The 22,993-nt window shown below is 37.9% G+C and overlaps 2 protein-coding genes across 7 annotated transcripts in view; one reads left to right on the top strand and one right to left on the bottom strand.

Annotated features, from left to right (window-relative positions):
* Positions 1-1,552: 1,552 nt before the first annotated feature.
* BCCIP (BRCA2 and CDKN1A interacting protein) lies at positions 1,553-11,396 on the bottom strand. Its single transcript, XM_088132228.1, has 7 exons — positions 11,179-11,396; positions 10,371-10,445; positions 9,762-9,842; positions 5,367-5,453; positions 3,912-4,099; positions 3,305-3,476; positions 1,553-2,720 (listed from the first exon to the last, which is right to left on the bottom strand). Exons 1-7 carry the CDS (start codon positions 11,338-11,340, stop codon positions 2,550-2,552), a joined length of 936 nt encoding a protein of 311 aa, XP_087988354.1. The 5' UTR covers positions 11,341-11,396; the 3' UTR covers positions 1,553-2,549.
* Positions 11,397-11,470: 74 nt separating this feature from the next.
* Positions 11,471-22,993, top strand: part of UROS (uroporphyrinogen III synthase) — a 29,795-nt gene continuing 18,272 nt past the window's right edge. The window contains exons 1-4 of one of the 6 annotated variants that reach the window (XM_088132231.1): positions 11,492-11,607; positions 14,652-14,744; positions 17,976-18,056; positions 21,758-21,841. In XM_088132231.1, coding sequence (XP_087988357.1) covers positions 14,742-14,744; positions 17,976-18,056; positions 21,758-21,841 — 168 coding nt within the window. In that variant the 5' untranslated portion in view covers positions 11,492-11,607; positions 14,652-14,741. Of the gene's footprint in view, positions 11,608-11,632; positions 11,863-14,651; positions 14,745-17,546; positions 17,603-17,975; positions 18,057-21,757; positions 21,842-22,993 lie in introns of those variants that run through there. The other 5 variants (XM_088132230.1, XM_007434100.4, XM_025170444.2 and 2 more) reach the window with 5 other exon arrangements.

Genomic DNA, 22,993 nt, shown 5'->3' with positions numbered 1-22,993 from the left:
ATTTAACACAGCCTTGCAGAGACAGACTATGGTCATATAGATTTTCATTATAAATTTAGTAGATGGGACTATTTCTATAAAATGGCTTACTTGCAGCTCAGTATAGCTGATTAGAGATGCTTTTCTGTATAACCAAATGAATTTTTATTAAAATACATTTATTTTTTGAAACAGGGAATTAAAGGGTAAAATCTTTATTAGAAATTTTAAAATGAGCTTGCAACTTAGTTTGCCTGTTTTGTTGTTTAAAACCAGAACACGTACTCTTAATAAAATAAGCCAACAGATTGTTCTTAAACCAAAAAACCTGCTTTGACACACAGAACCTATGCAACTGTAAGATTAAAGAAACAAAATCCATGGTACTTTTTAGAGATGAAACACCAAGTCCAGTAATTCCAGGGATATGCCTGCAGATCAAACATCCATGTCTCCTATTATATTTATCCACACAGTGGGCTTTATATGCACCTGTATATAGCCTAGTAATCTTCGTGAGCATTTCAGAAAGAATAGGTTCTATGTGACAGTAGGATATTCCTATCCAGGATCCATTGAAGTAAGAAAAAACTCTTAGTTTCCCTGAGTGCCAGTAAGGCATACACTAAAGCAGTTGTTTCTCAATCTTGACAACTTTCAGGTGTATGGACTTCAATTCCCAGGATTCTTATCAATGGCATGCTAACTGAAATTCTGGGATTTTAAGTCCATACACCTGGAAATTGCCACAGCAGGGAAACACTGCAGTAAAGCTTTATAGATTTTGCAGAATATGCTTTTGGCAAGAACTATTTTATATTTAATTTGTAGCTTGCAGCACCTGAAGAAAGTCTACTATCACTACTCTCTACAAGGAGAAGAAGTAGTTGAAGCATCCTATTTTGTAGATAGGCTTAAGAGTGTAAACTTGTGTGTACATTTCCTTTTGGAATCAATTCACATATGACATAGATAACATGATGAGCAAAAAATTTTTGTCTCTCATAGTGTTAGAACTTGATGTCATCCATTGAAATTAAATGCAGGGAGATTTAAGAACAAAAGGAAATGCAAACTGAGGAATTTGTTGACAACAATTGTAGTACTGGCAGCCAATTTGGATGATTTCCAAAGGGGACTGGACAGGATCATTTTCAGACAATCAGTAGATATTAACTTGATTCAGGAGCTAGTTTTTACTAACTCCTGAATCTTAGACAGCATGTGTTAAACCCTTGTTAATGGGAAGTGATAGTGGAAGGGGGCTCTTGCTACCCAGTCCAGATTTGTGAGCGTGTCAAATACATTCAGATAACCATTGTGTGACAGAAAATGCTGGCACAATCCAGCATGGCTCTTTTAACATTCTTAAGCATTTTTTGGAATGAGATAAAGCAATAAATAATAATAATAATAATAATAATAATAATAATAATGAGGAGGAGGAGGAGGAGGAGGAGGAATGAGAATCTTAAAATATGCATTGTTTTTGTTTATTCTATTTCTTAACAGATTTGCAGAGCTGGCACTTCAGTACTATCATATTTGTTTTTGTTGGTTTTGTCTTTTTGAATTATATTGCATTTTATTTTCTTTGCCATACTGTGAGCTGCCCAGAGTCACTATGGGTTGGGTGGCACCTAATCAAATACATTCAATTAATACTATTTCAGTAATTTGCCTGCTAGTGAAAATAAGACTGTTCTGCATTAAACAATCAATCATTTATCAACCATTTCAGAAACAGAAAAGGAACAGAAAATCAAGACAGAATATATGATACAGAACTAGAAATTTCAACTGAATAATGATGCATTATTCAATAAGTTTCATACTGCAAACTCTATTAGTACAGGTAGTCCTCATTTAATGATGCTAATCGGGACTGGAAACTCTGTTGCTAAGCAACATGGTTTTAAATCAAAAAACATGTGACTGGGCTGCAGTTCCAGCAGTCCCACTTGCCGCCATTAAGCGATGACCATGCAAGTTGTTAAGTGAGGACCTCCTGTGACTGTGACTTGCGACTTCCTGCCAGCTTCCCCATTAACTTGCTTGTTGGAAGCCAGCAGAGAAGGTTGCAAATCACGATCATGTGACTGCAGGACACAGCGACAGCTATAAGTACGAGGACCAATTGTAATTACCACTTGTTCAATGCTGTTGTAGGTTCAAATGGTCACTGAACAAGTGGTCGTTAAATGAGGACCACCTGTATGTTTCTTTTCTATGTATAATGTATGGTGAAACACCACTTATTACAACTAGACGCATGAGAGATTTCTGTCTATCATAATTGAACAAATGAAGACAGTATCATATTCAGCACACAAGAGCCAACTAGAAAAGTACGCAGCAAATAAATACTGACAATTATTTGAAACTTCTGATTACACATTTTTAAATGACAACTCATGGCATATAAAGATGTTGTAGATGTATAGCTGACATTTTACAATATGAAGGAAATCTTGAAAGGATGCAAATTAGTTTTAAAAAATATTCATTTATGACTCAGTTGTCAAAGTCTTAAAGGATGACTTCACAATATAGTTTGCATAGAAAGTGGTCTAGACAGAAAGATATTCTTTGAGCTTCTCCATGATGACACTCATCCTGTCAGCAGGGATTACTATCACTGTTCGTAAAGGCTTCATAGGTACATCTTCAAAAGACCATCTGCCTCCCAAACATGAGTCACTGTCGTCTTCTACTGAATAACTGAATTTCAGCAGTGATTGCTATTAAAAAAACAAAACAAAACTGATTCAGATTATTTCCCAAAGAGGAAGAAAGTATATAATTTTGTGTTCTCTAAGTACCAAACAAGACTTTTAATGAAAACCAGCTGTAACTGAAAATTCCTACTTAAAAGACGACTTGGAAGTGCCTCCACTGAAATCAGTATATATGAATAGTCATGGCAGCAAGAACAACATAAAGTACCATTCCTCTGTTAGCCAAGCATAAGATCAAGCAGTTGTTTCAGAGCTGAAACAGTGGAGAGTCCAACTCCAGAGACCAATCCCACAACTTTTCTATTCAAGGCAGATGCTTCCTAGCTAGATCTATAGCAGTAATCCACAAAACAAGGACACAGGACTTGAGGGTAAGCTGTCAAATTATATATGTGGTTATCATTATGGCAGTTGTGTGTGCTAAACAATTTATAGTCTATAATCAATAGTGATTTTCACATTAGAAATAAAAAGCTTAAATCCACAAAACTGCCCAGAGTTGCTGGCAGTCAGGCAGTGTATAAGTGTAATAAAGTAAGTAAGTAAATCAAAAGCACTCAGGAAATTGAACTAAACAATAGTTTTACCTCATAGAAAAATTCTTCTTCAGCATTTGAAAACATTAGCTCCTCTTTCTGGTGGGTACCACTTCCTTTTTTTTTAGCATTCTTCTTATTAGTATAAGTTTTGCTAATCAGAAGGTAGAAGTAGCATTTGCCACAAGGTTTGTTTGTACGCTGAGCTTCAGCTAGTTCTTTCCTAGAAATAAGCATGTTAATGACATTAAAGATTAAGGACAAAGCACTTCTGTTATATCCAGCCCTCAACCCACAAACTGCAACCACTACAGTATCGTTTTAATGTTGAGAAGAAAACGTGATTGTTTTAATGTATTCTCTAGCTACTACTTCAACTCTGAAAATTACAAAATTCAGTTGTTTGCCTGCAGTATACTGCTGCTAAATATTAAGTAGCATTTATGTCCCTTACAAAGTATCTCCGCAATTAAATAAAATAATTTATTCACAATATGTTTGTATTAAAGGCCATGTTAGACAGCAATATTAAAATGGGCTCATTTCTCTAGCTCTATTCTCTATTCTCCCATTCTAGATATTTCCATTTAAATAAGGTTTCAGAGGTCATCCAAGGATAAAAATTACAGTTCAAAAATGATTTGGGAGAAGCACTTACTGTAGTTGCTGGTGCATGGGCAGAGCAATCTGGGGAGGTACATTAATGAATCTTTCACTTAGCAGGAAGCCCACAGGCTTAGTGGTGTCACTTAAAAGCTTATCCAGCTGCTCAACCACATTCTGTTCACAGTTCTTTTCACACTGACTTAAGACCAGTTCTTTAATTTGCTCAGCACATTCAGTACCCTAGGAATCAAAAGACAGATCTTCTTTGTGCTACAAAATAATTGTTTACATAAGACAACTTGAAAAGCAAACTACTGGGCATTTTTTTCCTAGACAGTAGGAAAATCACTGCTGTGCTGTTAATAATTTGAAAGGATTTCTTTTAAAATTATTCACTCAATTCTTACAACAGGAGTTCTTAACCTTTTTGCGTCATAGACCTCTTTGAGTCTGCATACCCCTTCTCAGAAAAATGTATTTAAATACATAAAATAAATATTATAAAGATATAGATTGTATTACATACATAGATTATATGACAAAGGAAACCAATTATGGTCAAATAGTTATCAAAATATTAAAAATTATCAGATATGTGATATAGTAGTATATATGAAAATAAAGTTGTAATTTTTTCCCCATCCAAATTCAAAGACCCCTTGAAATCTATCCAGACTCCCAAGGAAGAAGCTGTGCCTTCATAAATTTTGGGTAGAGTGATTCGAGTTACAGGTAGTCCTCACTTACCAACCACCCATTCAGCATCCGTTCGAAGTTACCACAGTGCTGAAATATAATTTTATGGCCAATTTATGACCATTTACAATCTTTGCAGCATCCCTCAGTCACGTGATTACCATTATAGTCAGTACGCCTTATCCTGTGCCTGACCTGTGGCTTTTTTCTCCCCCTCCTTTGCAGAACAGAGAGAGTAGGGAAGAAGGGACTGCAAGACAGTAAGCTATTTGCTCTTCTACACATAGAAAGCAATGCAATCGCATTGTTGATGCAATTGCTCTGTGGGGGGGGATCAGGCAAAGGAGAGATTGGCTACAGAAATCAATTGCTTTCTCCCCCCCCACACACACACACGCCAAGAGATTGGAGAAGAAGGGATTTCAAGAGAGTAAGCTGTTTGCGTAGAGTGCCTGCAACTCCCAGCCCTGGGCTGCCAATGTGGTTGCATTGCTTTCGATGTGTATAAGACAGTAAGCAGGCACTTAAGCATTCCAAAGGGCAGGGGAGTGGTTAGGAAGCAAACAAAAGCTGGAGGTGTGAAATTGAGTAGTCTTGTTTCTTTCCAGCTGGAAAGCACAGCTGCAGTCACGTGATTTCTCATTTAGTGACCACTTTGCTTAGTGGCCAAGTTGCTGGTCCCGATTGTGATTGCTAAATGAGGACTACCTGTATAACAGTTGTTTAAATAACTCTAACAACCATCAAACATTTCAATATTTCATTGCCAAATTAAGCTTATGTTGATTTATATATGCTCATGATTACTGACCTTCCTTTCTGTTAAGTTTAAGAGGCTTATAAAGCCAAAAACTTCTTCATCATCTTCATCATCACTTTCTTCTATAACTTCTGTTTGCTATGAAATAGAAAATAAACAATAAAATACAGCTGATGCTTGTTCTCTTCAACATTTTTATGAAGACTTTTTCCCAATATGGCTTTCTCTACTGGGCATGCTTCAACTCCCAGAATCCCCTGCCAGTCTGGACATTAGAATTTGTAGTCCAATAAATTAAAAAAGGACCAAGCTGAAAAAGGCTAGCTGTATTTAAGTTAAAGCATATGAGCTGCTTTTCGGAGCAATATAACATAAAAGGACTAATACTGTACAGATATCAGTAGAAAAAAAAGCAGAATTAGTTTCATTGGAAAAGGCAGCATTGAAGAATTTAGTTTTCAACACCAGCTTAACTACCTGCATTAAAGGGCCCAAGGACAAGTCAATTCAGAGTACCATATCTGTGGAACCACCACTATGAAGTCCATCTCTTTTGCACTTGCCAATTTCATTGACCTTACAGCACACACAATAAAGTCCATCTTAATATTCAAGCAGAATCATTTTGATAAAGGCAAACTTTAAGGTAAGCTATCCCAAACTAAAGCATTAAAATGTTAATCACATCAATGAATGCCTGGGAACTTGTGACTAACCATACAATTCGAGCAAAAACATTAAATGACTGTAAGATAATGTATTTATGTTGGAAAATGCCTGGAGCTTTGGGAGCAGTGGAGCACATACATTCCTGTTATTAAATAAACCACATTATTCAGAAGCATGTCCTATTAAGCACAGTAGACACACAAAACACATGGACTTCGGTTGTATAATTTCCATGTGAGCATTATCTGCAAATACAACCTTCTAGTTCCTTAATCATTTAGTTGCCATTTTTCTGCATCATTTCGATTTTACAATACAGTATCATGTTTGAGATGACCAAAAGTACAATTGCACTTTACGCAGTATTCCAATCTGATTACATAATATATTTATATAACTGTATTAGCAGTTCTATTTTCAATTCCCTTGAAATTTCTTTAATGATAGCTGCACATTGGATTGACAGCTGTCGAGACTCAAAGGTACGCTTTCTGACCAATCATTATCAGCTCAAATCCCACAAATATGTATGTACTGTCTACGTTTTTCAAGCTACTGTGTATCACTTTGTACTTACTTATATACTAATCTGTACTTAGAACTACAAATGAAATGTTGGTGCAAACAGCCCTTTCATCAATTTTCTGCTGAATTACATGAAATCGGTGAACTTGAACATTTCAATCTAGTCTCTGAAATACTGTATCAACTGTGGTCAACTTCATCTTTTTCATTAGTAACAGTGAATTACACAACTACATCAAAATCGTAACCTATTTGCTCCATTGTTCTATCCGATAGTTGGAGGCCTGTGCAAAATGATACTGCGCTGCCTAAAATCTAACTGTCTAGAAGCGTAACAGGAAGTTGTTGGAACTGTCTTGTTGGTCATTAGCATTCCAGTAATGCTGTGGGAAATTCAAATTCCATATGCTAGAACTAGTATATCATATTAGAGAGCTAGTATATAAGGGGAGCAGTGAGCTAACCTTATGAGTTAAATGGACCTAGAAACATGAACATTGGGGAGATGGCCCTTCAGTAATTTATGGTTCCCTGAATAAAACTACCCACAGATAATCCATGATATGAGTCTCATCAACCTGAAGGCAGGAATCTAAACTTGCCATTTTTATGCTACAATTTTTAGTCAATCTAATCATATACATTTTTTTCAGCAGGTTACCAGAAAAACAACTGAAAGTCACTATTTCCAAGATTGCAGTCAAGCCAATTGCCTTTTTACTACAGGCTTTTAGGGCTATTGGCCAGCAGCAGATTTTTAATAACTTTTTAAAAAAGTTTATATTTTCATAGCCATAAGAGCCTACTCTTTCCTTAAGGTTTGCAAAGTACAGTGGGGCAAAAAAGTATTTAGTCAGCCACCAATTGTGCAAGTTCTCCCACTTAAAAAAATGAGAGAGGCCTGTAATTTTCATCATAGGTATACCTCAACTATGAGAGACAAAATGGGGGAAAAAAATCCAGAAAATCACATTGTCTGATTTTTAAAGAATTTATTTGCAAATCATGGTGGAAAATAAGTATTTGGTCACCTACAAACAAGCAAGATGTCTGGCTCTCACAGACCTGTAACTACTTCTTTAAGAGGCTCCTCTGTCCTCCACTCGTTACCTGTAGTAATGGCACCTGTTTGACCTTGTTATCAGTATAAAAGACACCTGTCCACAACCTCAAACAGTCACACTCCAAACTCCACTATGGCCAAGACCAAAGAGCTGTTGAAGGACACCAGAAACAAAATTGTAGACCTGCACCAGGCTGGGAAGACTGAATCTGCAATAGGCAAGCAGCTTGGTGTGAAGAAATCAACTGTGGGAGCAATAATTAGAAAATGGAAGACATATAAGACCACTGATAATCTCCCTCGATCAGGGGCTCCACACAAGATCTCACCCTGTGGGGTCAAAATGATCACAAGAACGGTGAGCAAAAATCCCAGAACCACATGGGGGGACCTAGTGAATGACCTGCAGAGAGCTGATAACAAAGGCTACCATCAGTAACACACTATGCTGCCAGGGACTCAAATCCTGCAGTGCCAGATGTGTCCCCCTGCTTAAGCCAGTACATGTCCAGGCCCATCTGAAGTTTGCTAGAGAGCATTTGGATGATCCAGAAGAGGATTGGGAGAATGTCATATGGTCAGATGAAACCAAAGTAGAACATTTTGGTCTAAGCTCAACTCGTTGTGTCTGGAGGAGAGAGAGAATGCTGAGTTGCATCCAAAGAACACCATACCTACTGTGAAGCATGGGGGTGGAAACATCATGCTTTGGGGCTGTTTTTCTGCAAAGGGACCAGGACGACTGATCCGTGTAAAGGAAAGAATGAATGGGGCCATGTATCGTGAGATTTTGAGTGAACACCTCCTTCCATCAGCAAGGGCACTGAAGATGAAACGTGGCTGGGTCTTTCAGCATGACAATGATCCCAAACATACCGCCCGGGCAACGAAGGAGTGGCTTCGTAAGAAGCATTTCAAGGTCCTGGAGTGGCTAGCCAGTCTCCAGATCTCAGCCCCATGGAAAACCTTTGGAGGGAGTTGAAAGTCCGTGTTGCCCAGTGACAGCCCCAAAACATCACTGCTCTAGAGGAGATCTGCATGGAGGAATGGGCCAAAATACCAGCAACAGTGTGTGAAAACCTTGTGAAGACTTACAGAAAACGTTTGACCTCTGTCATTGCCAACAAAGGATATATAACAAAGTATTGAGATGAACTTTTGATATTGACCAAATACTTATTTTCCACCATGATTTGCAAATAAATTCTTTAAAAATCAGACAATGTGATTTTCTGGATTTTTTCCCCCCATTTTGTCTCTCATAGTTGAGGTATACCTATGATGAAAATTACAGGCCTCTCTCATCTTTTTAAGTGGAAGAACTTGCACAATTGGTGGCTGACTAAATACTTTTTTGCCCCACTGTATATTCTTAATTACCCACTTTGGTGCTGGAAGTGTGACTGAACCACAAAGCTAAATTCAGGGATATTTAGTTAATTTCTTTCCCTTTTTGACTCTCATGGCTTGCTAAAAAGGTTGCTTATTAACAAGCATTTGCATTATTAAATGCAAAAGATTTTCTCTTTAAGGCAATCATTTTTTGGCTTTTAAAAACTCAGAGGCAAACCCATTTTTGTTTTGGTAAATGTAGTTGTATTTTTATATTTTACTATTTTTATTTTAACAGTTGACAAACAATGCTATTATCTTTAGAATACAAGGGCGGAATAGCAATAGTTTCAGCCTTTTTTACTTTCAGAGGTGACTGGTATTCAAGCACATTCTGGTGTTTTTTTTTCTTTTTGAACAGCAATAAAACTGAATAAACTAAAAACTATTTGCAGCTATTCTCTTGCTTTGTTTAGAATAAGGGTAAGACATTACAGTTAGGAAAAAGAAACAAAGTGGAGTTTTTGGTTTGCTGTTGTTTTTTCTTTTACAAGGCAATGCAATTCTAGCCTCTTTAGTTCATCAACAATTATTTTTCCAATATTAAGTACTGCTATAGTTAAGGTAAAAAGAAAATTCATTCATTCAGAAATAATTGTTTGCATGTAACCTTTACAATTTAAGCATGTGTGCTGTAGACGGTCTATATGTACCACAAATACTACAGCCTGAAATGCTATACTTGAAAAAGAGTCCTTTATATATTGCCAATTCACCATAAGTACAGAGTGCAAACTATCTTATTCTAGCCTGAAAATACAGTGTTTAAGTTAAGAGAATATGAAAAGACACCTTACCTTGACAACACTTCCAATATGATTTTGTTGTATCAATATATCGGTCAGATCACCTGTATTAATAGGAGCCTTTAGAAATAGCTGGCAGAAAAGAAACTTTTATTTAATACAATGTAATCTGTTTGTGAAATCTGATTTGATAGATATAGCCACTTTTAGTACTGGTCAGGTAAAGAGAGCTGTAAAATTCATTTGCAGGAATTCACATTAGGCCAGTATTCAAAGGATGATATAACTTTCAGCATAATTTGCTTATAATTCAATTTGATAATACCTAACCATTCTGTACTCATTTTCTTTATTCATAGAGATTTAGTATTCCAAATAACCTTGGTAAATAAATATTACCTGCAGCTATGCACTTTTTAAATCAAATTAGAATTCAAAATTATAAACTTTATACTCCCCTCCCCCCAATAAACAAGCTGCCAGAAATAATAGAATAGTACCGTCATATGGTTAAAATGTTCTCAGAATGTGACAAACGAAACTTCACATGCCTACCAGATGGCTCCAATGTTCTGGGAACATTTAAAGCTCAGTCAAGAACCACAACAATTTTAAAATACAAAAACTAAAATCAAGTGTTACAAGACAAAACATACATACCTGTTGCAGTAATTTTTTAATTCCATTTTTATCACCATCAGTTATTGTATGTGCTTCAAATTCAACATTTACTTCCTAGGAATAAAGAGGGAAGAAATAATGTGCAAAAGTGTCTATATTGTTTTACCAATTTTTAAAATCTAGCCATAAAATTAAAGACTTACCTGAGATATATGGTTTATCATGTACACCCACTAATTTGTGCCTATATTAATCCTCAAATTCTTTGTCTCAACTGAAGACAAAACCACTGTGAATTTCTTTTCCTTCTTGAATTGACTTTGAATGCGACCCCCATAAATGGAACCCACACTGCCACATCCCATGCAAGCTGCTCCATGCTGACAGTCTACCCCACACTGGCTGATGGGAGTTGTGGTCCAACATATTTAGAAGGAATCAAACTGGGGACGCTCTTTAGGTTTTGCATTCTGGTGGCAAAGCTAGCAAGGAAATGCACTTTGTATATATTCAGAGGCCTCCCATTTTGGTTATTATCACTCATATGGGTTGGGGGATGAAACCCAAAGGAGGAGGAAACTTCCGAGAGTGGAAACGAGATCGAGAAGTATTTCGGAACGAACATTAAGGAGGTGGGAAACGAAGGGGGATTTCCAGGCGGGGGACAGACTCTGTCAGAAAGGAAACGGCGGCGTCCTCTCAGCGGCTGAAGCCAAGGCCAGCAACCCAGCTGGGGTACTGGCCCATTTGGAGGCCCCCCGGACCCGAGGCTGCGGACAACTCCGAAGCACCCGAAGTTGCTCCAAAAGTCATGTCTGCTGGCGGACAGACTGTGGGCTCACCTCACCTCATTGATTTCTTCTTCGTCTTCCTCGCCATCACTCTCCAACTCCGAGTCAGATTCCTGGCCATCACTGCCTGCCTCCTCCTCCTCCTCCTCCTCCTCCTCCTCTTCCAGCCGAAGCCCTGAAGGCCCGTCCGCCTTCCTGCGCTTCGCCCCAGTGGCCATGCTGCCCCTTCCGCTATGCGCATGCGCTCGCGAGCCGGAAAGGCAGGCGGCGGGGAAGAGAAAGCAAAGGCGAGGACGCGGCGGGGGGCGGAACGCTGGTCCCGGCGTGGTCTGGAGCCGCTGCCTCCTGTGGGGGAGGAACCGCCGTGCGGGGGAATCTGCTCGTACTCGACCAACGACCGCCTCCTCCTCCGCCCACCCCCGTTTGCCACTTACGCGGTGGCGTAAGACGATTTTAATTTACACTGGCCTTTCAGGCGTAGATAGGTAGGTAGAGCGCGCAGTTCCGGGAGCGGAGCTTCCCCTTCGTCAGAAGGTCCGCGTCGGTGTAGGCGGAGCTTGGCTTCTGCCTTGGTTTAGCGGAGCCTCCGGATACCAGCTATAAAAATCCGCACGACCGCTCGCGGGTTGCGGAAGCCTTTAATGCCTAGTTGCCAGCAAGCGGCTGTTCGCGTTTTGCATCCCGAATGCAGTAAGCCTGCTGCACGTGCATGTTTAAATACACCTTACTGGCACACGCAGGTCAGCTTCTTGTGTACATTTTGCCTTTGTTAGTAGCCAACCTCCAATGAATGCAGGTTGTGGCCGTGTCTGTTTTTTTCCATGTGTATGGCTTGGATGTTGACCCAAAGGATTGGATTGCTGGGTAGAGTTGTAATATCTGTATGAAGGAACAAACGCTTCTGCTTTTTCCGAGCTGAACACTTTTTTCAAGGCCGGTAGATCTCATGTTAGCAATACACTGTTAAGAATATACAGCAATGAAACGGCATCATCGTGTAAAAGAGACAGCGGGAGAGAAATACTGCATTCAGTTTGGCTGCCCAGGATAGAGAAAGAGAGATTTTAAAAAAACTTGCAGTCTTTCTTCTGTGGTAGAAAAGGAGGAATAAAATAACTGTTTTCTGTTTATTATTTTCTTTCTTATCATAGTTTTCCCCTAAAGTCAGGAAAAGATCAACATTTTATAATCCTGCCTTTATTATTATTTTTTTATAAATAACTCAAGGTGGCAAACATACCTAATACTCCTTCCTCCTCCTATTTTCCACACAGCAACAACCCTGTGAGTTGGGCTGAGAGAGAATGGCTGGCCCACAGTTGCCCAGCCAGCTTTCATGCCTAAGGTGGGACTAGAACTAGTCTAGTACTAGGGACTAGTCTCCTGCTTTCTAGTCTGGTGCCTTCACCACTAGACCAAACTGGCTTATGGTCAGGTTATGTTCAAAAGTCAGCCCTCCAGTGTAAGCCAGTATTTTGCATATGGCAAATGAGAGACAAGATAAATCTGACAGACTGTAATTTAAGGTTTTTTTAAAGTGGCCTGGTATTCCCATGTTAGAGAAGTCAAGAGCTTTAGATAATTCTATTCCTCCCCCCCCCCCAATATTTTATAGGGAAGCTTTTGGCCTGATACTATTTGTTTGTTTATGCAATTCATCTGCACCTCAGTCCAACCAGATGCTAGATTATGTACAGATATCAAAAATAGCTTACAAACTAATAATAGTAATAATTACAACTGATGCTGATGGCTCCACTTTAGTCAGCTCCAAAGGCTTTGGAACAGTCAAGTTATTACAAGCTTCCAGAAAATCATGAGAGCAGAGGGCAAGCTTTTCCAAAGGAAGGGAGCTCCCACAGAGAATGCCAGCTGTTGTGCCCAGTCTGCTGTGCCTCCTGATAGGCTTTCTTGGCTGTCTGGATTGACATGCAGAATTTCTGGGAAAGAGGTCATTTACCTACCCAGGCCAGGAGCCATATAGGGCTTTAAAGGTAGCAGCCAGCATTTTGAATTTTACCTGCCATATCTAAGCCTACTAAAATCAAATATAGGGATGGATTTGAAGAGTGTTTGGCTTGTACATTAATGTAACCAGTGCAGTGTTTGTCAGGGAGAGTTTAAGATTGAAGTATTTCAGTTAGATGCCTACAGAATCATGAATCATGGAAGGTGGAATGTTACACCCCCAAAAGACAATTTGATCTTCCCCATCAGTTGTTACCATCTTACATACAACATTTCCTAATGGAATGTTTTCATTCATAGAGCTTGGATTCATGAAATAACAAAGAGTTACATATGAATGGATGAACCAGTTCATCTGTACTATAGACTCTTTACCTGCTCATAGGTAGTTAGTTTTTTGTTATGGTCACTGACCAGAATTTTCCAATTACATATAATCACCAAGTATTTATTAAATCTAAACATCTTAGATTTGTATTCCTTAGATGAGAGATGTGAGTGTAGAGAGTAAAGAAAATGACCTTGATGGAGATATACAGAAGCTGTTGCCTAGGCAAAAGGGGCTGAAACATTTTTAAGTCCAGAATGTCAAGAGAAATTTGGAAGCTGGCCAGGCAGACACCTCCCTAATTCACTGGATGATAAGAAAGAGAAAAAGGTACAGTACAATCTGACTTGCAAGATTCTGTTTCAGCCAATATCAAGTAGTTGTAGCCTTCCTGTGGCATTGATTTCATGGCCTGGTCTATCTAGTGGGGCTGACAGTAAGTTACATGTTTCTCCTAATCTCTTTAGTGTAGCTTCCAGTATTGCACTCTTGATTATGTACTGCTACTTCAATTTAAGGTTTGTCTACGAAGGGTGAAGCTTTGCCAGATAAAATGTAATGTCATAATCCTGATATGTGGATAGAACATTCTTAGGGAACAGTCTGAACCTTCAGATTCAGAAGCTGAAGAGCTTGACCAGTCTGAGAGGAACTGTGAATTAGCTGAACAGAGTGCACCTGAGGTGACACAGGTGTAGGTTGAGTCAGCTGATCCAGAGCCTGAGCTAGGCAAGATCCTGAGCCCAGAAACACATCACAAATTCGGAAGAGTGAAGGAAGTCAAAAACCATCTACTTGAAAGAAGGAAGTGGGACTCAGCCAATTAGTCAAGCTGATTGATTTACTGGTTGATTATGTGCTATCATGTCAGTGTTGACTCTTAGCAACCACATAGATTTTCTCCAGGAGGTCCTGTCACATCTTCCAGTGGAGCATACATTGTTGCTGTAACTGAGACCAACCACCTTGGCTGTTGGTTATCTTCTTTTTCTATTACATTCCACCTTTCCAAGTGTTATAAACTTATCCTAGCTCCAGAGCTAGGTCTTTACATAATGTGTCCAAGATACTATAATTTGAGCCAGGTCATTTTGCCTTACATGAAAAGTCTGCACTGATTAGTTGTATGATCTGTTTCTTTGTTTCTTGGCTATCCATGGCACAGTATTCTCAGGAGTCTTCTCCAACACCACTGTTCAAAAGTCAATACTTTTTCTTCTTCTGTTTCTTCAGTATACAACTTTCACTTCCATAGAGTGCCACAGGAACTCAAGCTGATAGTCAGGGCTATATAAAAGAGATGTCTTCTGTGACTGGCTCTTTATGGCAAGTAATGTTCAAATTTCCTACCCATTACTTTCTCCATATGCTGTTGCTGGATTATTTAGAACTTGGGATGGAAATGGACTTTTTAGATCTTTCTGAACTTGGGATTTGTCTCTTTGAACTGTTGCTAAAATAAGTTCCCATGCCTGTTTTCTATGTACCAGGCTCTGTGCTTGTACAGTGCTTGTGTTATTTTGCTAAAAGATTTTATGACTACAATAAATATCTTGAGTTTGTTGTCAGAAGCTACTCTGGGGGGGGGGTGTGCATGTGTGTATAATTGGCAGCAGAGAACGGATGTTGACTGCAGTCACTGCTGTATCTTTTTCATATATTTCCACTGTTTTAGATGCTAGGAAAGCCTCACTTGGTTTTGTTTAGCTAATACAATTTGTTTAGCTAATACATTTGTTTAATACAATTATGATATTTAAGATATAGGAATCTGCACTGAGTGGCAAGTGACATAATGTATATTAAGACATCATTGTGGCTTTTACTGCAAGTCTATGAATATTTTAGAATATTTAATATCTTAAATATCTTGAGCAGATGTACTACTAAGCTCTTAATTAGCATCACAGTTGTGCCTATTTTGACAGCAGATAGAGTTATGCATTGACCTGGGATCTGAGTAAGTTTCTGTTAAGAACTGTAACCTGTTCTTTTTAATATCATGCAGTTTTTTCTAAATATATTTTTATGATACTCACAAGATTATCTCTGAAGACATGAAAAGTCCATCTTTGTTTTACAGTGTGGATATCAAAGGTCTGTTTAGAAAGTTTTCTGAATTATCATGTCTTCCCAGTTTCTGTAGCATTTGAAATCTTGCATACTTCAAAGACTTTTACAATTCTTATAAACATTAATGCAATAGTGCAATTTTTACTTCATTGCCAAATACTAAGGTGGGAATATAATTTTCAGTTGATTGGAGAACATAAAAAAATGTAAAATGGTGAAGTCCTGCCTCCTTAGAAGGGGCAATTGTATTCCCTTTTCCCATTCTAGTGAAGAAGTTCATTGAGAAGCATATTTTGTTATACTGTTTTTCCAGGTTGTCTATATTTGTGCACATTTAGTTCCCCATATGCACCATTACATATAGAAGTTGCTGTAAATGCATGTGCAGTTGCTGTAATGCACAACTGCAAAGAACAGCAGTTTTCAGTGATGTGGAAAGAAACATTCAAGGACTTTCACCTACCATGTGAGGATGCTTCTGTGCTTGATATATTCTGTCACCTTGATATTGAGCAGAAATATATATTATCTCTCTGTTAAAGTTGCCAGTATTTAGAAGGAAAATATGATCATCTGTTTACAGGGAACTTATGGATGGCATGAGGGAAAAATAAATGTACTAGCTCATAGGTACAGCTCCTTTGGATGATAATTAAGAAATCCCCCCACCAAAGGGAGGGTGAGGCAGCATAAGTCATATAGAACCTTATACACATGATATCCTGTTACATCCATGTATCTTTCTGGTTGAGAACTTAAGAAAAGGAAGGTATATGCTATTCTAAAGATTGTCATTGATGCTTTCAAGAAATGGCTGCCATAAAGGCTACCCACTTGCAATGTGGCTCCCAAGAAAGATGTGGCTTGAAAGGAATGGCCTAAAAAAAGGTAAAAGGTGGGGAGAAGTTGGTCCTTGGATCCACAACTCATTCTTTTGATTCCAACCCAGTGTTCTGCTCTAATACCCATATCATAGAAAGCAAGATGAAGAGCCTCAGAAATGAAAAACTTGCTGTAAGATTCTAAGACAGCAAGTAGAAGCCCAGGTATCATGGACTTGCCCCCACAAGCATAGCAAAATACACTGGTGGCACTCAAAGAAATATTTAGAAACAGGCACAAACTAAATGTACACCCAAACTGTACCTATGGATACAAAAGCCCTAGCAAAATATACCTACAGTACAGGGAAGACAAACACACAACACATATATTCAGCCATCAATAGACACATAGAGATAAGCCACATTTATACACCATTCAAAAGGGACAATAAAAAAGCTAAGAAGGAAACAAAAAGAGCAGAACACATCCTCTCCAGGAGCCTACACCCAGATAAACAGGGATTAACATCAGACAAACAAGCAGAAAACAATACCCTAATCAAAGAATTACCAAGGAGAAAACCACGTCCCCACCAACACCAGCAGAGCAAGCAAACCCCTATATTCTATATAAGCAGAGAGCAAACGCCATACTCACTAGCACTGATGAGGTTACCTAGTTGTATAATGAAACGTCTGCAAGCAAACAACCAAGGTCAGAGAGCACCAAGGACTCCACACAACACACATAATCCCAGGTAAAACATTATGCTAAAGCAAGCAAATCAACCTGATGACTAATGCAAATATTAACACATTTTTAGAAAATAGCACCACTTTTATTTAAATTTTAGAATTAACTTGCTTTAACTGGCTCATTTAAAATGCCTGGTGTTAATATTGTATGTTTTCTACTGTAAATTAACTACACATTTTGAAAGGCAGATGAGAAGCGTGCTATATAAATACTTAGACCTCAGGGGAACATCTAGTGGATTTGTAGTTTATGAGGCTGTTTCATGATGTGAAAAGAGAATATCCCCTAGATTTGGATTTTAAAGATCTCTCCCCCCCCCCCCCCGCCATGCATTAAACAAAATGGATGTGTCTCTTGCTGAACTTTAGCTAATCTCCCAAATGCTGCAGTGCTATTCTGAGAAGCAGCTTGGAATATATCTGAAACCTCTTGGCAGGCATAGCTTATCTCCTTTGTGCAGGACAACAAAATCATTTGGGATGGGCTTGCTTAGGTGTCTACATGCAAATATTTAATAAGTGCCTTGTAAAGTATGTATTAGAGAAACGGCATGGAGTCTTCTAACACTGATGGAATTTTCATAGTTATATGTTACAAAGTTACATGTAAAATTTATAGTATACAATAAATATGCTGCATATTTGTAAAAAAAATTCTATTTACCTTTTCATCTCAGGATGGGAAGACATATCATTTAAAAACAATGTGCATTTTGTTAACCTTATCAGGGCTGATATGCATTTGCAGAGGGCGCACATTAAGTGCATACTCATCTTATGACCAACAGCATTTCTGTGTTGCTGTTAATTATCCTGTTTCTTGTGATCATTAACCAGTACTACTCTTGTACAAAAAAGAATCCTGTTTTAGATTTATTTCCATTTTGTGTTCCCCTATTACAAGGCATTTCACAAGTATACAATGAAAGTGTTGTTACTGAAGGATCCAAAGGAAAGTGATGGTGGACCAGATTCATATATAAATGTGAGTAACTTAAACGCAAAGTTATAATATTTTAGAAATTTGTATTTGAATCGCATTCCTGCTCATCCAAAATTTAATTCTTCATTTTAGCCTAATGGGTGTGCTGGACAGATGACATTTCACTAAGAATTGAATGATCAAACAAAAGAACAGCTTTGGCTAGTTCAAACAATATGCAAGTTGTTTGTGCCTCTTTTTCAGTTGTCTTTTGGAAATAATATTTTACAGTCTGTGATAGCTGTGAATTAAGGGCTGCTGTGTGAGATCAGTAAGCCAGAAGTAATACAGTATATATCTCATTTTTATGTATTGTAGCCTCTCTTTTCAACTTTACAGGAATTATTTCCTGAAAATGAAATATATGGCATTGTATGAAATTGATGTACCTTAGGTGAATAATATACAGATTAGTTTTTAAAGAAGTCTACTTTGATTTGGAACCAAAGTGCCAAAAAAAATTGCCTTCACCCACATATGCCATCACAATAATTTATCAGCACCTTATGAAGTAAGACACATATTAACAAGAAATAGATGGATACATGACTGTTTAAGATAAGGGATGCTAATATCCAAGATTTATTTGGCATGCTACTACACTGAATATTTATTTCTTATAGGCATCTACTCCGTTGCTTAAATTAGAATGAATGGTAAAATGGATGATTAATGTCTTTAATGTCTGACTTCCTTGTAATACTTTTTTTCCCCGATATAAAGGAAATGTAGGTTTTATTTTTATAGCAAGCTTCCACATTTTACATGATATGTATATAGATACCACACTGTTACCGGTTAATGTGATGCTATGTAAAGCACTGAAATGGAGTAAATCAGTGGTAAGCCAAAGGAATTAAGGCATTAGATAAGAAAAAGAAAATACAGATATCTTTTGTTTATACCAAGACCAGTTATCATACTTCTCCATACTTTTCTACCTTTGCAGATTATTATTGCTTCTACCACATCCTTATATTGCTTCATGAAATATTTATTTACAGTATTTAATTATGATATTCGTACATTGCCTTTTGTTCTTTAAATAATTCATCTCTTTCTTTTTGAGATTATCAGCTCCATCCAGCCATGTTTTCCTCATTTCCCCCTTTTTTCTAGACCCATTCACTCTTCTTCCATATGTTTATTTTGCAATTCAGTCTCTTCACTCATTCTCTATATATGATCAAAGCCCTTCAGAGTCTCTTGTGCTTTATATTCAGTCCATAATTAATTTCCTTCATTCTTGATTCTGTCTGGTCTTGTCTTAACACACATATTTTTAAGTACCTCATTTCCATTACATTCAGCTTATATTTATCACCAGATGGGTCCATACATATGATTCTGCCAGCCATTATGACTTGGTCCAGTGAGGCTTTCATTTGTTTTTTTTGTAATATAGAAAAATATAAACTAGATTATCAGTTTAATCACAACTGTGCCACATGGAGCATTCTCTGCTAATGGTAAGAACAAAATAAATTTTGGTACATCGTTCCTGCCCTACGGAATGCCATTCTTCCTGAGGTTAGTCTGGCCCTATCCCAGCTGTCCTTTAGAAAAGTTTAAACCCTTGGCTTTTCAAACAGGCCAAAGGCCAGGTCAGTCTATGAGCATGCTTGATAAATGATGGGTGATTGGGGAAATATACAAAAAGAATCCCAATCTGCTAGTATTTGGTTGTATATTCTTATGATGGTTTTAACTCCGTATGGCACTTTTAAGTTTTTTTGATTTGGCAGCTGTGATGTAATGTATCTACAGGGACGAGAGTGATGTGGGAGATCATGGCTATCAGGAAGGAGGGGGCGCGTTCCAGGAGGGGAAAGGAAGCAAAAGACAACACAGTCCTCAGAGGGAGTGTGGGAAGACTAAGAGATTCAGGATGGCCACTCCCTGGAATCTCCCAGGGTATATCCACTAGTTGCTGTAGTATAGATTTAGTCTGGCAAGATTCTGTCTATAAGGGTTAAGCAAATAAAGGAACTGTACTCGCCTGGACTGTTTCATCGTTGTTCTTGGGCTGGGCCTGACAGCAGCCTTGTACATTTAATACATTATTATTACTTATGTTTATTATTTTGGCCAGCATGCCAGAAGTACAAAAGTTTTATCCCAAGTATACTCGTGCTATTCTATACAACTTAGGATCTAGAGATTACTTTGTAAGCAAACACTACCATTGCCTGCATCCCACCAGGTAAGAGGTTCATGCAAAGTACTGACATATCCATGGGATACATTCCACATGTTATAAGGAAATCAATCTACATTTTATTTTAAAATAAATTTTAAAAACATTTAAATGTCTATATAGGATCTTTTTTCTTTTTCTATATGGACTAACTGCATTAAAGTTCATTTTTAATAAAGTACTTAGCATGTATAATCATGTGCAGGACTCTTGTTGTGAATTCAGCCATTTTTCCATATCACAGTAAAAACATTTCAGAGAAACTGTTGCCAAAGTCATATATGCCATAGTCATGAACATTTTTAAATGAAATATGCCTTTAGCTGCTCTTTTCCAAACTATACCTTTTTCCCTGATGTGATGTTATTTGCTAAATAATTTGCAGATCTGCACATGGCTATCATAAGTCTCTTTATTTTCAGTGCTGTTTACTGATGTCTATATAGCTTTTAAATGGTCTCATTATAATACGTTAAGAATTACAGAAATACTTCTAAAATGTAAATGCCAATGTTTTCTGCTCACATAAAATTTTCCAAAATCCATACTTGGACAGTGCTTTTATCCAGATCAGCAAAATGACACAAACTTTAGAGTTCTCCAGCACTTCTCCAGAGGCAAGATGTTACAAAGAGCAGGGAACGGGGATGAAATACATCCCGCATATTAGGTTGCATGTTAGAGCTGAGGTCTGCAGGTCAGAGTCAGACAGGTATGTGGGCTGAGGCATTTGTTAGTGAAAGTATATTAGTATCACGCTGCACTCATGGATAAAAAAGATGGTTGCTCTTCCAGCTCTAATAAAGGGCATTCAGTCTTTTGCCATGATTAAAGCTCACAGGTTCCCGGTTGGTCAAAAAACAGAAATAAAAAAATATTGCAGTGTTTCTATAGAAAACCTATACAGTGGTACCTCGGTTCACGAACGCTTCTGTTCACCAACAATTCGGTTCATGAACAGCTCCGGTCGCAAAATTTTGCCTCCGTTTGCGAACTCCGCATCGGGTGACGAACAGGATCCGCGGCCATTTTCCCTCCCGTGACACGTGGTCGCGGCTTCCTGTAGGGAGGGGGACTCTCCCTCCAAGCAGTAACCGCCGCCCCACCCAGCTTCCTGTCCTCCATGCCAGTAGTTGCATCGAGCAAGGTTAGCTTTCTCTCTCTTCGTACTGTACTTTGTGTCATATTTTTGCAGTTAAAAAAAACCAAAAACATATGGTTCAGAACCGATTAACCGTAATTACATTGAACCTTATGGGGAAATTTGATTCGGGACGCGATCAAAAATTGGGTCGCGGCCAAATTCGGAGGGGTCAGAACGGATTAACCATATTTACATTGGACCTTATGGGAAAATTTGATTCGGTTCACGACCAATTTGGTTTGCGATGAGAGTCGCGGAACGAATTAAGTTTGTGAACCGAGGTACCACTGTACATTTTAGGTGTTTCATTGGGTAATCATTGGGATTCTTTTTTTCCATAAAACTCTCTACTTTTCTTTATAGGAACTGGGTTCACATGGACTCAAAGCAACTTTGATCCCAGTTTTAACGTTTGAATTTATTTCTCTTCAAACTTTCTTTGAAAAAGTAAGTTTTAAATTATATTTCTAGTAATATCCCATCCCACTGAAAGTATGCATTTGCTTTTCCTTTCATTCTGTTAATTTGGTTAGGCATTCAAATTTTGATGTTATAAAGCCTAATTGCAAATTGCAATGGATTTTAAGAATTTAAGAACAGCCTTGCTAATTCAGGCCCAATACTTAGTCTTAATCCAACATTCTGAGCACATGTTATTTTATTATATATATTATGAAAACTCACAAAACATTTTTCACTGTTGCTTTCTAACAAGTGATCTTCATAATGCTTGTAGAAGTAATACAGTCATACATGTTGATGGCCGTATTAACAGGCCCATCCTTCATCAAAGTGTATAGTCCTCTTTTAAAATCATTTAGTGGCTGGCATCTCTGATGGCAGCAAATTCTATTCTTTGTATGAAGAATGATTCCTTCTTTATTGGTGCTTTGCAATTAACGTTCTAATATTCTGAGAGGGGGGTAATTACTATCATGGAATTGAAGTACCATGACTACCATCTAACTTTGGTAGTCACAACAAAGTATAGACCTAAGGATGTCTTAACTCTAAATTTATTTATTATTTATTCATTCAATTTATATGGTTACCCACTCAAGTACATCTCTGGACAGCTCACATTCATTAAAAACAGCAATCAGATTGAAAATAATTTTAAAAGCTTATAGATTTTGCATCGAATTCTATTTAGTAAATCTCAGTATTGCAGTATTTTGTATGTTTATTTGGAAGTTTGTCTCTCTGATTATAAAGAGACTTGCTTCCAACTGTATTTGTATACAGTTGCATTCTAAATCTTTGAAGCAAGTTTACCATCCTGACTGTTGAAAGGGGGGGGGGGAAGAATGAGACTGATTTAAAATAGTTTATTGTTGGGTATTTGATTTACCGTAAACTTGTAGTTGAACAATGAGCAGCATGTTCAGCGTCTTTGAAGTGTGGCAGAGAGACAGAGTTTCAAATACACATTTAGTATAAGCAGTCTAAGTGATTTTAAGGCCACCAACTTAAAAAAATGTTTCTCAGCAGGTTCTGAATGAAAACTCATGAGCAAAGCATAGAAGGAAGAAGTCTACCTAGGTTTCTCTGCTTTGTGAGTCAGGAAACATATATTAATGATTAATATATATGTATTAG

Source organism: Python bivittatus, unplaced genomic scaffold, assembly GCF_059951505.1.
Source record: "Python bivittatus isolate LINGU-HERP-01145 unplaced genomic scaffold, Pbiv_v1 ctg000980_np1212, whole genome shotgun sequence".
NCBI lineage: Eukaryota > Metazoa > Chordata > Lepidosauria > Squamata > Pythonidae > Python > Python bivittatus.
This window is presented reverse-complemented; position numbering and strand designations above follow the sequence as displayed.

What these genes read in the sequence shown, in the direction of transcription:
- BCCIP (XM_088132228.1), bottom strand. Translation starts at nt 11,340, where the DNA reads ATGGCCACTGGGGCGAAGCGCAGGAAGGCGGACGGGCCTTCAGGGCTT. An exon ending in ACGAAGAAGAAATCAATGAG is followed by an intron (nt 10,446 to 11,178) that starts GTGAGGTGAGCC and finishes CTTTATTCCTAG; the next exon opens with GAAGTAAATGTTGAATTTGA. An exon ending in TAAACTTAACAGAAAGGAAG is followed by an intron (nt 4,100 to 5,366) that starts GTCAGTAATCAT and finishes TTTGATTCCTAG; the next exon opens with GGTACTGAATGTGCTGAGCA.